Source organism: Euphorbia lathyris, chromosome 10, assembly GCF_963576675.1.
Source record: "Euphorbia lathyris chromosome 10, ddEupLath1.1, whole genome shotgun sequence".
NCBI lineage: Eukaryota > Viridiplantae > Streptophyta > Magnoliopsida > Malpighiales > Euphorbiaceae > Euphorbia > Euphorbia lathyris.
In genome coordinates, this window is record NC_088919.1 from 43,476,401 (window position 1) to 43,491,307 (window position 14,907).

The 14,907-nt window shown below is 32.5% G+C and overlaps 1 protein-coding gene across 1 annotated transcript; it reads right to left on the minus strand.

Annotated features, from left to right (window-relative positions):
* Nucleotides 1–197: 197 nt before the first annotated feature.
* LOC136209413 (myb family transcription factor MOF1-like) lies at nt 198–3,358 on the minus strand. The gene is made up of 6 exons (XM_066000872.1): nt 3,044–3,358; nt 2,898–2,974; nt 2,765–2,801; nt 2,376–2,454; nt 1,992–2,247; nt 198–520 (listed from the first exon to the last, which is right to left on the minus strand). The coding sequence occupies exons 1-6, from the start codon at nt 3,168–3,170 to the stop codon at nt 275–277; spliced, it is 822 nt and encodes a 273-aa protein (XP_065856944.1). The 5' UTR covers nt 3,171–3,358; the 3' UTR covers nt 198–274.
* Between the last annotated feature and the right edge of the window lie 11,549 nt (nt 3,359–14,907).

Below are 14,907 nucleotides of genomic sequence, written 5' to 3' on the forward strand. Positions count from 1 at the left end.
TTATTTGGTGGCTTCCCATCCAAACCCCAACACTACCAACCGTTCATCCACTGCCTCACTACTAATAGAAATCCCTCAAATCAAAATCCATCAATTTAATTAATACCTCTCCCCCCTACTCTAAACAATAAATATGTATCAATCAATTTAACATCAATAATGTAAACCAAAACCTGAATCTACCATAATAATAATAATAATAATAATAAATTGGAGTACTAAATAAATAAATAAATACTCAGATCCTACATAGAATAACACCTGATAATTCCCTCTACAACCCACAAAGAGTAATTGAAAGATCCAAGTTAACACTTTGTTTACCATAAGAACCTGAACAATCTTTCATACTAGACCTATAACATGATGATGAAAATGCCTCACTAATCTCACTCGTCGTCGACGACCCGTTACTTCTCTGCGACGGCAATGACAGCGACAACGACAATTCGCAACCATCTCCGCTTCCACTCGCCTCCCCACCGCCGCCTTTGCACTTCCTATCCTCCCCCTTCACAACCTGCAAGATGAATTTCATTTCAATTAATTTCAAGTTTGAATTCAAAGTCCTGTGTTGGATGAAATGTGACATAATATATTATTTGTGGTACCTTACTGTGCAATAAATACCCTATTCTGAATTTTTATTTTTTACATTTTCCCCCATGGTCCCCTCCCTCCCCTTCCCAACAGTTATGTGGACCACAGAATGTAATAAGAGTAGGTTTCAATCTACTGCTAGTTTTGTAAATCAAATTTCAAACACAACTTTAAAGGGTAAATCTAAGGATTTTTAGGAAATTACATTTTGTACTATTCCTAAAACTAATTTTAACATAAATAGATATATTTTTTGCCTTCTACAAGTATGCAAAACAACAAGTTTAACTCTATTTTAAAACACACAAAAAAAGCTCTTGGATCTTAGCCTAATTCACCCTCAAATTAGGCACTTGAAACTAACTATAAATAGCTCTTTGTTATTTACAAAGCCTCAAGTAGCATTGCAAATGATAAGGAGTTTTTGATAGAGACTCGTTTCCGTTTACATGTATCCGTTCCCGTTTATGAAGTAGCGAAAAAAAAAATGTTCAAGTTCCTGTTAGGGCGGATCTATGATGGGGGACGAACAATCCTCATTTCTGTTTAGATGGAGAAACCCTATCTTCGAGAAAAAATTGTTCCCGATCCCATCAGGGAGGACTCTGTCGGAGATGAATAATCCTGCCCCGTTTGCAACCCTACAGGGACAGATCCATGGAGGGTTTTGGGGAGGCATAAACATCCACTAGTCGTCGAAAACGCTTAAAATTCTATGGAAACTTTGAAAGAGGCTTTTATTTTATTTTTATATAAGAACACTAATAAAAATATCATTTTATCACCCATAAATGACGATAACGATAAGCACCTCTTTTAGTGAATCTTAGATCCATGGGAGGGTTTGGAAGGAGGGTTAAACACCCACTAGTCGCCGGAAAACGCTTAAAGTTCTATAGAAACTATGACCAAGGCTTTTATGTTTTTTTTAGGTAAAAACACTAAAAAAAACTATCATTTTATCACCCATAAATCATGATAAGCATCTCCTCTTAGTGAATCTTGTATCCATCACTGCAACCCTAGGCTTCGAGTAGCATTGCAAATGCTGACACAGGTGGGTATTTAGACTGCTTTCTTGTTCAGGTTTGGATGAACCGGAAAAATTGTCCCCGTCCTTATCTATGTGGATTTCTATTGAAGACGGGTAATTTCCACCCATTTGCAACCCTAGACTCAAGTAGAGGTGATGACTAGAAAAACACGATTTACATAAACAACCCGATTGACACGAAAATAGACATGAGATATCGAGATTTTGACACGAAACTCGAAGTTCAAACCCCTAAATAGCTAGTGTAACTTGGTTGAGACATGAGATTAGGTGAAATAAAAAAACCAAAAAGGATAGGGAAGAAATGGTTTTGTTGTTGAGTGATAATAGTAAGTACCTGTAGTAGATGAGATTGTTGGAAGGCAGCATATTTGAAATTATTGATGCTAGAAATATCACTTGACAAAGACAAAGCATGATGCTTCTTGAAAGCTCCAACACCACAATTTCCTTCTTTTATTCCTCCTCCCACCATATAATCATCAACTGAGTACGGATTGGCTGTCACTGCATTATCATCATATATTCTTTGGCTGCATTGCTGCTTCTGCTGAATATTCTGATCACATATTGAACTCCTCTCTATTCTAGCTCTGCACAAACACATCCAACAAAAACAACTTTGAACAAAAAAGAGGAAGAAAAGATCATACAAATCTTCTTTTGTTTGTTTCTAGGAGGACTTTAAGTACTCTTTTGAAAAAAAGGTAGCTAGGCTGACCTTTTTGAAGAGAAACTAGTTGTGTAATCCGATTCTTCAACGGGTTTTACTTCTTCATCAAAGCATTTTCTTCTGATATCTGTCAAAAACATTACCAAGTTAAACAAGTAATAGATAGATAGGCCTTTTCAATCGTACATATCTCTAGATGTGAAATTAAGTTGAAAAGTATGGTATGCGGGGGGCTTTTAATTTACAGGTTTCATCAAGAGATGCTAATATTAGAAGATCTGAAAGGGATGCAGCAGATTTTATTCTCTTTTGGCATCTCATAAATGAAGTGATTCTCAATATCCCATTAGAGGAAGGAAAGAAAGGAAAGGAAACTCAAGTTAATAATAAGTCTGCCATTAATGCATACAAAAAATGAAAACTTTATATCCATATACCTTGTTTCCCCAAATCACTTCTCATACTTCTATACATCTGATCACCAAAACAAAACAAAACAACCCCATGTAAGCAATTCACAGTTTTAATGGTCAAAACATCAAAAAGAAGCAAAAAAAAAAAAAACCTAACCTGGAGATGGCTTTTGACATGTGAAATAGTGAGGCCTTTCACATCCATTAACTGAAGAACAAGTTTAGGAGTTGCTTCTACATGAAAGAAATTCAAAATTAAGCACTCCCATAAGATACCATTTAGGCATTTAAACAAACACTTACTGTCTTGGCCGCCAAGGCTTTCAATGGCATGAACAAAGCAGTGATGGAGATCAGGAGTCCATCTTAAACGCGGCACTTTTGATCTTATGTATTGCCTAACTGTGCCAGTTCTTCCGCAACTTCCCATTTTTGAAAACCACAGGAGGAGGGATGAGGATGAGGAAGAAGATGAAGAAGGAGGAGGAGATCACGAGAAGTAGGTGTAAATTCGTGAAATCGTATGTTAATCTTTCTCTCTTTTTGCAGAGGGGGAATTAATAGAAAGAAGAATTGTTCTGAAAATTCACGAGTTTCTGATCTTTTTTCCGCCTAAAATGATTACACCTATGCATATATACTGTAATATTTGTATTTTATTATAATGGAAATAAAAACAACAACCAACTGCTTTGCTTTGACCTTTGTTGTTTCTTCTATCTATTATTTAAATAAATAAAAAGAAATATAATATGACAAACGTCGTCATGATCACAAAATGCCTATCAAGATTTTTTTTTATTATTATTATTATTTTTATTTCCAAATTGGAACACTGTTTCTTTTCTCCTTTTTCACTGTATGGAAAAGTTTCTCTTTATAATGACCCTTTTGCCTTTCTATTTCCTTTCATTTACGATTATCATATTATCTCTCCACTTTCTCCATACAGTGGGGTCCATAAATTATATATTCGGAATTTTTGTTGATAGAAATTAAAACGAGACAGAATTTGGGCGGGTTGAGTATTCATGGTCCAAGAACTGTCAAAACCGCAATATATTAATAAAAGAAAAATGTGAGTGCTTGAACAAGAGAAGAAAAAGGAGAACAAACAAAAAAAAGAGGGGAGGAGAAAAGATAGGAAAAGTCAAGAAAAACGCAAAAGTCAAGAAAAACGCAAATATGAAATACTACAAATGTGATTATTGATTTTTACGTTTAAAATACTCCTAAAATTTATATCAGGAATTTCCTAATATTAATATATTTAGTCAATTTACAATAAAAAAAAATTATATTTAGTCCATTTTCGTATTTAACTATTAAGATTTCAAAATTAAGATTTTTATTTTTTAGGTTGAAAAAAAAATGATTTTATAAATTATTGATTTAACTTGGGTCCTCCTTTGAGTCTATTAAGTTTGTTCATATTTATAGGGAGCAGAACCGCGTCGCGAACCGTCTTGCAATGGAAGGGCACCCTGGTTTGTTGGGTTTTTCTACCTTTTCTTTTCCACCGGGCTTCATTTCTTCTTTGATCTTGGAGGATGTGGTGGGGGTCAGTTTTCCTAGGCTGATCCCGGGTTGCGTTGTTTTGTTTGTTTTTTTTTTTTTCTTTCCTTTCCTACCAAAAAAAATAAATTGATTTAACTTGTCAATTTTTAAGGTAAAATTAAATTTACATCATTTTAAGCATTAATAGTAACTCGCGGATAACAATATATTTGACATTATCCCTAGATTGTATAGCTATTCTTATTGTGAATTACACTTTTCTACTCTCTCTTGGCAATAAAATTAAATTATCTTTATTTTGAAAGATTGTCTTTACATATGATCTTTAATTTTAAAACGGAGATAATAGAATTTTTATCTTATTCAAATGATTTGTTTCACGGATTGATTGGTGAATTTCGCAAGATTTTTTCCAACAACAAACAATAGGTAAAACAAACAGGCTATTAATAATTAAAAAAATTTAAAGCCTATCTGTATTTGTGAAAAAAAGTTATTTTTATTTCAATGTTAAATACTATAATTTTACATTATATGATCCTAGTTATTTTTCGCTTAAATTTTCATGATAATTTGATTTTTTTTATTTTTAACAATAAATAGCATTTCTCTCAAAAAAAACAATAAATTTGAATTTTTGTTTCAAAAAAACAATAAATTTAAATTTAACTAGATTTTAAAATTTTATAGCTTTTCAATTCCTAATTTTTTTATCTAAATTAAATGTTTCTTTTTTGAGATAATCATATTCAAAACTTGAATGACAATTAAGACTTCTTAGGCTTCTTGCAAATGCATTTAATGAGAATTCAACCAAAGATTTTTTTTTAACAAACACAATATTCATAACTGAACTACAACTACTAGTTTGATTTGCAATTACTAAACAGTAATAATAAACTAACACTGTCTAAAACCAGCTAACTGCCTTTAACTAAATTAATAGTTATTTTAGTAATTTCCCCTGTTTAAAATAGTCCTTTTTTTTCAAAGTTGAAGTTAAAAAAATTATTGTGTACGTTATGTAAATGTATATTAGTAAAATTTGTCTTTTATGAAATTATTTATTATTATAAATTTACATTATATATAATATTGCAGTATTTAAAAAATATATTACGAATCTGATAAAAAAATATTACAAATTAAAAAGTATAAACAAAAAATTATTTTTTTCGATATAGCTATCTCGATCCACTTATTAATTATAGGCCTAATACATCACCAGCTCTCTGAACTTATCCAAAATAGTAGATTGGTTTTCTGAATTTTACAAGTGTCTCACCAGCTCTCTAAACTTGCTTATTTTGTATCAACAGCTCCTTAAACTTGTCCATAAAAGTATATTAGCTCCCTGAACTTTGAAAGTGTCTCACCAACTCCCCAAACTTGTTTATTTTGTAACAACTAAATACAAAAGTAATAATACTAACTCTCGATCTCCATTCATTCAATCTCTCAAACCTGCAACACTAACTCTTATAATATGTTGAAAGGTAGGAGAAGCAAAAAAACTACCTCTCGAATAGATGGAGACGTATTTTTAGAATTTAGGTTTAATAAGTTTTTGTATTTATTTGTTACAAAATAAGCAAGTTTAGGGAGTAGGTAAGACAATTACAAACTTCAGGGAGCTAATCTACTTTTATGGACAATTTTAGGAAGCTGGTGATACAAAATAAGCAAGTTTAAAGAGTTGGTGAGATACTTGCAAAGTTCAGGGAGCCAATTTATTATTTTCGACAAGTTCAGGAGCTGGTGATATATTAAGCCTTAATTATACAAGCCTTTAATTTATGTATGTGCTAAATCTTGAAAGACTACTATTAAAAAAGCTATGAAATAGTTACCAAATTTAGAAGATTATTTTTATTATTCTTTTTATGTATAATCCGTTACTATTTGACATTTTCCCTAAAGATGGGAATAAAGGAATAGAGCTTTAAATTAAAGACAAATGATCGGATTAATTTAATAATTTACTCTGATCAAGCTGTATAGATTTATTGAAGAATACATTTTAAAATTGAATAAAACTTAGCTTGACAGTATTTTCCTTTGGGATAAGGTAAAAAAAAAAAAAAAAAAAAAAAAAAACTCTAAACATCTAAAGTGTGAAATTTTATTCTTAATTTTGACAACCAAAAGTGTATAGACGTGTAAACTGAGCTTTTTTAAAATATTATAGGCTTCATACTTCCAAGGTCGAAGTTGCTAGTGTGGACAAGTCTATCATTCTGTAAGTAAATCATCGCCTCATCAAATTGAATATCTCTCACGGTTTATCTATCCTCTCGTTGACTTTGGCATTCTTGTTCTCTAATCAATTCTAAACTTCCTTGTTGATCATTTGGACCTCTTGGGCCAATCTTTTAGCTGAATCATTTACCCATATACCTGTTGGGATCTGGAAGGGGTCTAAGATATGGTTCAACACTTTAGTATAGACTATCGGGAAAGGGGATTATCTGGTACCTGAATGGATAGCTCGGTTATAAGCAAATTCAGGCTGAGCAATAGTAAAATCTCACGTCTTTGTCTTGTCCGAGCAGATACTTCTTAGGATATTGGTAAGCTGTGGTACTGACCATGAGCGAAGCATCAAATAAGGTCCAGATGATTCACCAAAAATGACTCGAAAACTTGGTGTCCCTATCGAAAATCATACTTTTCATAACCCCATGCAATTTAATAATCTCTCTAAAGAATAACTTAGTAATAGTGGAGGCGTCATTAGTCTGACAAAGCAGAAAATATGACATCTTCGAGAATATATCCACCACTACGAAGAGAGAGTACATAGGGTTCTTAGTGGACCTATAAAAAATCCATGAGAGTACATAGGCTGGTGCAATCTGGTATTCTATTCAACTCCCTTAATCTCTTTCCACTATGTACTTATGTCTTTTCGTATCCTCGACCAGTGATATCGAGAACTGATGGTCTCGTAAATCTTGTCTTTATAGATATCCTCCATGTAAATCTTGAATCATCATCTCCTAAGTAGTGATACATGGTAAGCACAGCTGATTCCCCTTCGCAATATAACCACTTGTTAGATGATATTAGCCATTCGTACCGTTAAGCGAATACTTTTCCCTAATCTTTCCAAAATCCGTATCCCCTTAATAATCATTCTTTAGGTGAAATTTTACTATATTTTCATAATAAAACATCAACCTAATTAGTCAATATGATTTGTATATATTTATTTTTTAATATCAATCATCTCACATACAATATATCACACACTCATCTTTTAATTAGTTAGACTCCAAGAATTTAATAAAAGTTGTCATTTATAGGAAAACAAAATCATTCTACCATCCACTTATTTAAATAAAAAAATTAACATTATTAATCAACGAACCAATTTAAAAATTTGAAAATACATTCTAGGATCTTATTGATTCAGCTCTTAGCTAATAGTTGTTATTGTTAGTTGTTTGCAGTTGGAGTAAGTTGTTTATTATTGATGTTAGCTGTTTGTTATTAGTTGTTTAATGTTTGGTAAAATTATATTGAACTGTTGTTGTTAGTGTTCAAAATATCTAATATAGACATGTTTTAAATTAATTAACAAATAAATTATAAAATAAAAAATGTATTACACAAATTAATAAAAATAATCTAAATAAAAAAATTTACCGAACGCAATAAAACTTAGTTCTTCCGGTGATGATGTTGTAGAAATAGAAATAATGGTAAAAATAAATATATTTTGTAAAAATAAAAATAATAATTTTATCAAGAACAAATAACTACAGATGTTCATGAAAACTTCCAAAAATGAGTTTTTATGAAAAGCTTCAAAACGATGTAGTTTTAACAAAAAAATGTTAAACGTTGTTGTTATATAAACCTTACTAAACGTTACTTTTCATACGATTTGGAGTAAAACATTAAACGCTCGTCTGAAAAGTTAAAACAAACACCCTAAATTTGTCATGTATTTTATATTCCAAAAAATGTCCTCCAGAGTCCTGCTTAATTTTCTCAATCAAAGCAAAAATCACCCACATTGCAACAACCAATAAATAAATAAATACTAACTGGAAATTGGAAATTATCCAACTATTGCAACAAACAAGGAGAAAAACATCTAAAAGTTTAGGTATCAAATTCACTATTTATTATTATTTATATATACATGTCTTAAATTAAACATAATTAATTTCTAATTAATTTCTGTTGTCATTTAATATTATTTAATTAAACATAACCTATTTATCACGAGTGCGAAATATTCCTTGTTTTTTTCTGAATGTAGACGCAAAACTTCATTGAAATGTTGTGTTTTCTGATTTTATACCCCTTCTACGAATATTTTTCAACCCAGAAAAGTAAAAAATTTTAATTATATAAACAACAAAGTCAAAAAAAATAAAATAAAAAAAAAAGCTTGTTGTATAGCTTAGGCGTGGCCCATAGAATATGATAGAGTCGTGATTATTATTATAATAAATCAAGGTTCACGTCAATAGTTTACAAAGTCAACTATTTTCTAGCTATTTAAAATCGGACCCACAATCACAGTTAGAAAGCACCTATAATCAGATCGGGACCGTTAATTGAAAGTATCTCCTGAAAAACCAACGGTGAGATGGTGGGAAAGAAGATCACGTCATTGGAATTGAAAATACATACATACGGGAATTTAAATAAAAGAATTTGGAAATTTGTAATCTTTAGCATCAAATCAATCACGTGTTCATTTCTTCTTTTTCCCATATATATATATTGAAAAATAAATAAATAAATAAATAAAAAGAGAAAGGTATAAATTGATTAAATTAAATATTGTAATAGGCTTAATAATTTGTTGTGGTACCTCTAAACTGAATGTGGTCGCTATAACATTTGCGTATTTATAGACGGTGCCGACTATTGAAATATTCCTACCCTAAATTCACTATTTTTCTTTTTTTCTTTTCCTTATAAATCAAATTTTCAATTTCACCAATTTAAATATCAAAGCCTTTTTCAAAACTTTCATTAAACTTTTTTGGGGTAATAACAAAATTTATCCTAAACAAAAGCAATGAGTCATAAATTTGGTTTATGACCAAGCTTACATGTTATGTTGTGGATGTAGAAAATTTTGCCATAATGTCGGATGGATAGGTATAAGGAAACAGATTCTACCGTGAATCCTAAGGTGGAGATTCAAAGCATCGTGAGGTTTATATTTAATAAGCCTATATTTAACGGTGAATGACCAAATTCACTTGATCATTAAGGTGCATGTGAAAGCTAAATCCTGGAAAATTATAAAGATAAATGAGGTGTACTAGCGAGCTGTTAAAGCTTTATAGAGTTTCTAATTTTAATGAGACATTTTCTCGACTTCGGCAACTACATGGCACCACTAGGAAATTGTACAACCACATTTCCTACTTCCTTATAGTGAGTAAACAAAGAGATGTCATTAACAATGTGGTTTGTTGCACCACTATCAATGATCCAAGATTTCCCAAAGGAGCAGAAACTATTCTACCCCATATTTTGGTAAACAAACCTAGGAGTAGGATTAGAATACATACCTGACACCATATTACAAACAATATGGCCAATATGATGTCCGGCACAATCTCAAGTGTCACCAACATCCAAAAAAAACCCATCAACTTTGAATAGTGCACCTTGGAGAGAGTTATGCATATTCTTGCTTTTCTAGCTGTGGTGCTAAAACTGAAACAGATCGAACTTGACCTTTTTGATTCTCAGTGATTACATTTCATGTTACATTACTTCTCTTGTTCTTTGTGAACTTGGAATTTGGGGGAAAATTGTGTTTGTGGTAACACTAGTTTATGGCGTGGCCTGACTTGTCACAATGACCACACGTAGGACTCTTATTGTTGCCATAAGCTTGGTATTGTCCTCTAACTAAGTTAACTGAAACTTTGCCATTTGATAAGAACTTACATTCTGCTTTTTTGATGCAAAACCATGGATAAAGCAAATGCGATGTCTGAAAAAGGCTTCATCAAGAAGTTTCGAGACCTTGCATTTGCATATTCCATTCCTTTAAGAATCGAATAGCGTAATATGTTTTCTGATATACTTTCGCCTTTGACAACAAAGAATCACACTTACAAGCAGCACTACATTTGAAAAGTGATAAAAGACGAAAATCACAAAACCCTTTCAAAAAATACATCTGTCTAGTATATTAATTAGTGACACTATAAGATCATTGAACAAAACTATATAACTATTCTTGAAGTTCTAAAATCTTAATAGAATCACACCGGGCAAAACGCTTCTCCAGATTTCCCCATGCATCCACACAATTGTCAAACCACTGAATACTAAAAGCTATAAAAGGAACAACAGACCTAAAAACGAGGAGAAGACCATTGTGTTACATCGTTCCTAAACCGCTCGTGTCGAGTCATCTACAGATGGAATCTCCAAAGATCCGTTAATAAAACATAACTTATTCTTGACTCGAAGACCTCGCTTGAACTCAGGACTCGAGGAATGAAAATTATCTCCTATCAACGGTTGCGCTACCAAGACTAAGCTTGTATTCTCTTAAGGATACAAATAAAAAAGGCTCAAATGAGTATGTGATGGATCAATAGTCACCGTATTCGTATTGGTAGTTGATTGAGTACCAATATATGCCATGGAAACGATTAATCGAACAAAAAGAAGAGAAAAATGAGAAAACTAGAGAAGAAAGAGAAATCTCTACAGAGAAAGCAAAAAATGCTATAAAGAAAATCTCCTTCCAAAAGATGAAATGAAACCGAAAAGGTCACGAGATCTGAAAGAAATGATGTACGAAAATGCTCTGATACCATATTAAGCTTGAAGAATGAACAAAGGTGAAGAAAAACTATTAGAGAGAATTTTGTATATTAATGAAAAAGATGAAGAACGATTCTCTTACCTTCTCCCATATTTATAGGGAGCAAAACCGCGTGGCGGATCGCTTGGCAGCTGCTGGGCATGGGGGGATGTTAGGTGTTTCTACCCTTTCCGTTCCTCCTTCTTTTCTGTTACCTTCTCTTCTTGAGGATAGGATTGGGGTCAGTCTTCCTAGACTGATCCCGGGTTAGGTTTTTGTTTGTTTGTTTTTTTTTCTTCCCTTCTTACCAAAAAAAAAATGAAAAAGATGAAGAATACATAATATGAAAAGTTAACCCTAAACCTATAAGCATCTTAACTATTTGTACAACAAATATAGAAAGTCTAAACTACCCTTCACGTAAAACTTTTTTTTTGGTAACAAAGGAGGGCCAAGCCCAGAGCAAACAGAAAGAAAACTAAAAGTTGATACTTCAACGTGTGGAACGTCCAAGCCGATCCGCACTTAGAATATCCTGGAGGCCTATAGGAGGCACATCACACTCGTGACGACTCAAAGAACAAGATCCTGCGAAGTTCGTCATCCAGTGATAGTTAAAAAAAATTAAAACTTAAATATATTTAATTATCTATTAAATTGAAACAAAACCTAAAGTGATAGTTAAAACTTAATAATTACTTTTATTGTAATATCTGACATATTGGTCATGAATTCCTTATGTTCTGTGTTCCTGTAAAATATCATTCCATGGATATATTTTCTGTGTTTTTTTTATAATTAGTTGTATTAAAAAAGATTGTAAAAAAGATATAACAATACATTTATTTATTTTTTTTGTTAAATTCACAAGTATTTTTATTGAGATAATTTTGATTGGAGCTTACTCACAATAAAAAAAAACTATTCATTCCTCATTGAGGATATATTTAGTGAGAATGGAACACGTAACCTCTTCCCACAAACTTATGGTATGTTTGGTTCAACTGTTAGCTGGTTGTTATTAATATTGCAGCTAGTTATTTATTGTTGTAGTTAGTTGTTTGTTGATTAATTATAAGTGTTCATTAAAATTACGATGAACTATTGTTGTTAGTAGGTAAAATATCTAATATGAACATTTTTTACCTAATCAACAAATAAATTCTAAAAATAAAAAAATATATATAATATAAAAATGGTAAATTTACATATAAAATCAAAACTAAAAAAACTATCTAGAGAAAATGCCAAGTTCTAATTTTGAATTATATCAAACTAATAAAATTTATTAGTTTTAATCTATTTTAAGAATTGGAGTTTATAAATTATAGGCCTAGGATATGTTGTCTAGGGTTTGAAATTTATGAATTGAAGTTTAGAATTTTTAAACTAAGGTGTAAAAGCATTATTTATTTATTATATATGGAAAATAATGACATATTCAGAATTAAGTTTGATAATATGATTTAGTTTTAATTTTATATTTAATTAACTTAAATAATTAAATAAAAATTAAAAAAGCTAAATTACAAAAATGGGTCAAATTGGAGGTCCATTTACATATTTAACACATTTACTCAACCTACTACATATCTAGACTGAGTTTGTGTGACTTTTCCATAATATCCCTAACCTTCCCACTTCCCCCTTACGCGAATGTTCTCTCCCCTCTTCTCCTTAGGTGCGTGAAACGGCTGTTGACTCCTCCATTAATGATTCCAAGACCTTTGATCTTCCTATCTTCCTTTAAATTGCATGAAATCTGCACCATTTCTCCAAATCACAATTTATTTCCCTTTTTCCTCTCTTTATCTCTTGATTCTGCAACTTCCTAATCCTAGAAAACGAAGCCATGGTTCTTCATCTTTCTGTCCCTGCTCGTTACTTGGTTTCTTTCTTCTTGTTACCATCAAAGGAATGGTTATTCTACGTAATTTCCATTGTTTTTCCCAGTTTATCATATTGTTATTGTCGCTTTTAAGGGTGAAAGGTGCGAAAAATTTAAGTATCTGCTGTTTTTTTTTTTTGCGTTTTTTCATGAATAAACTTCACGTAGTCGATGATTTCGTGAAGATCTGCGAAGAGAAAGAGCCTGAAACATGACGATCTACTTAACGAATCGATTATTTCTCGAAGTCTGCGAGTAGAAAAGTTCATGATTTCACTCGCAGACTTCGCGAAAGCATCGATATGCGATGTAGATCGTCACGTTTCAGACCTCGCAAACTTCGCAAAAACATCGATTAGCGAACTAAAATCATCTCTTTCCCTGCACATTACATTCGCCTGCTTCGCTAATCCTCATTTCACGAAGCCAAAATCGTATGTTTCCCTGCTTAATACAATTAATTTTATCTGAAGGTGGTTGATTACATAACATCCCTTTTTGGAAGGCGGCGTCCTCGGATGCAGGGGGAGATGACTTTCCTTCCTGTATAGGGAGAAATTTCCCTCAAGATTGGCACATTCACTTTGAAATGATTGGTTAGGAGAGATTGTGCCAATCTTGGTGTGCACCATGGGACACGTTCATCCCAAAAGGTGTGGACTTCCATTTCTCATCCCAAAAGGCATGGACTTCCTGTAGAGAGAGAAATTTTCGTCCAGATTAGTTAGATTCACTTTGAAGTGATTTGTTAGGTTGGCAACCTTGTTGTAAATTTTGATAATATTATGATTTTAATATTATTATTGTGGCAATCTTGTTGTAAATTTTGATAATGTTATAATTTTAATGTTAGAATCCGTTGTTGTTTGGCATTTTTTGTTATATACCGATTCGCGAATTAGCTTCAAAACACATCCAGGCTTCGCATATGCTAATTAAATTCATCAAGTAAACCCATCGATTAGCTTCGCAGGCTTCACATATGATCGAATCTGCAAAGTCAGACGGGAGGGAGACAACCGCGCGTAAATATTGAGGGTATTATGGGAAAGTCACACAAAAATAGTCTAGATATGTAGTAGGTTGAGTAAATAGGTTAAATATGTAAATGAGCCTCCCATTTGACCTAGTTTTGTAATTTACCCAATTAAAAATAATAATATATTTTAGGGAGAAAAATTGGCTAATTACTAATCTAGCCCATTTGCAGGGGTCCATTAACATATTTGACCCATTTTGCTTCCATCTCACTAAATTAGACACTTTCATCCACTTTGAACAAGAATACCCTTATTTCAATTCACCATTGATAACATCCGCCATAAAACATGGAGGACTAAACTGAAGATATTCCCTCACGGAAAGGGCTTGGAGGGAAAAAGACCCGCCTCCTTGGCATATATGGCGTACAGCTAGAAATACGGTGTCGTGCCATAAGTCCCTCTTATGATCCGCCAAGCAATACATAGTTGGAAATACGGTGCCGTATCATGGGTCCCTACAAGGATCCGCCCCTTTGAGAAGAATATGAGATCCGCCTCATATGGTGATCCGCCTTTATGGAGAAACGAGCAGCTATACGACGTAACTCACTAGCATTAAACCAGCATTGATGATATCATAAACCCTATAACAGATCGGAGGTTAGAGGCTAGAGTTAAGCTACATTAAAAGAGCATTACTCTTCATTAAAAAAGCATTAATAGAAAGTTATTACGGTTATCACTCAAACCTATATAAATATCCTTGTAACATGACAACAAAGGTACACTTACACACTATTCTCAACTCTACTTTGTCATTACAGTTTATTCTCTTGAGAAGTTTACTGACTTAGGCATCGGAGTGTCCCCGCCCGATCCCAACGGCGCCTCACAAGGACGCTTTACGGTGTTGATAAATCTACGGAATATCAACCTTCTTCCTTAGACTTTCTACGTCTTCTTCGCCATCCCAAACCGA

Excerpts from the sequence above, each read along its gene's own strand:
- LOC136209413 (XM_066000872.1), bottom strand. The coding sequence starts at position 3,170 with ATGGGAAGTTGCGGAAGAACTGGCACAGTTAGGCAATACATAAGATCA. Across the intron at positions 2,975-3,043 it reads AAGCCTTGGCGGCCAAGACA|AAGCAACTCCTAAACTTGTT; the intron begins GTAAGTGTTTGT and ends TCTTTCATGTAG. Across the intron at positions 2,248-2,375 it reads ACTAGTTTCTCTTCAAAAAG|AGCTAGAATAGAGAGGAGTT; the intron begins GTCAGCCTAGCT and ends GTGTTTGTGCAG.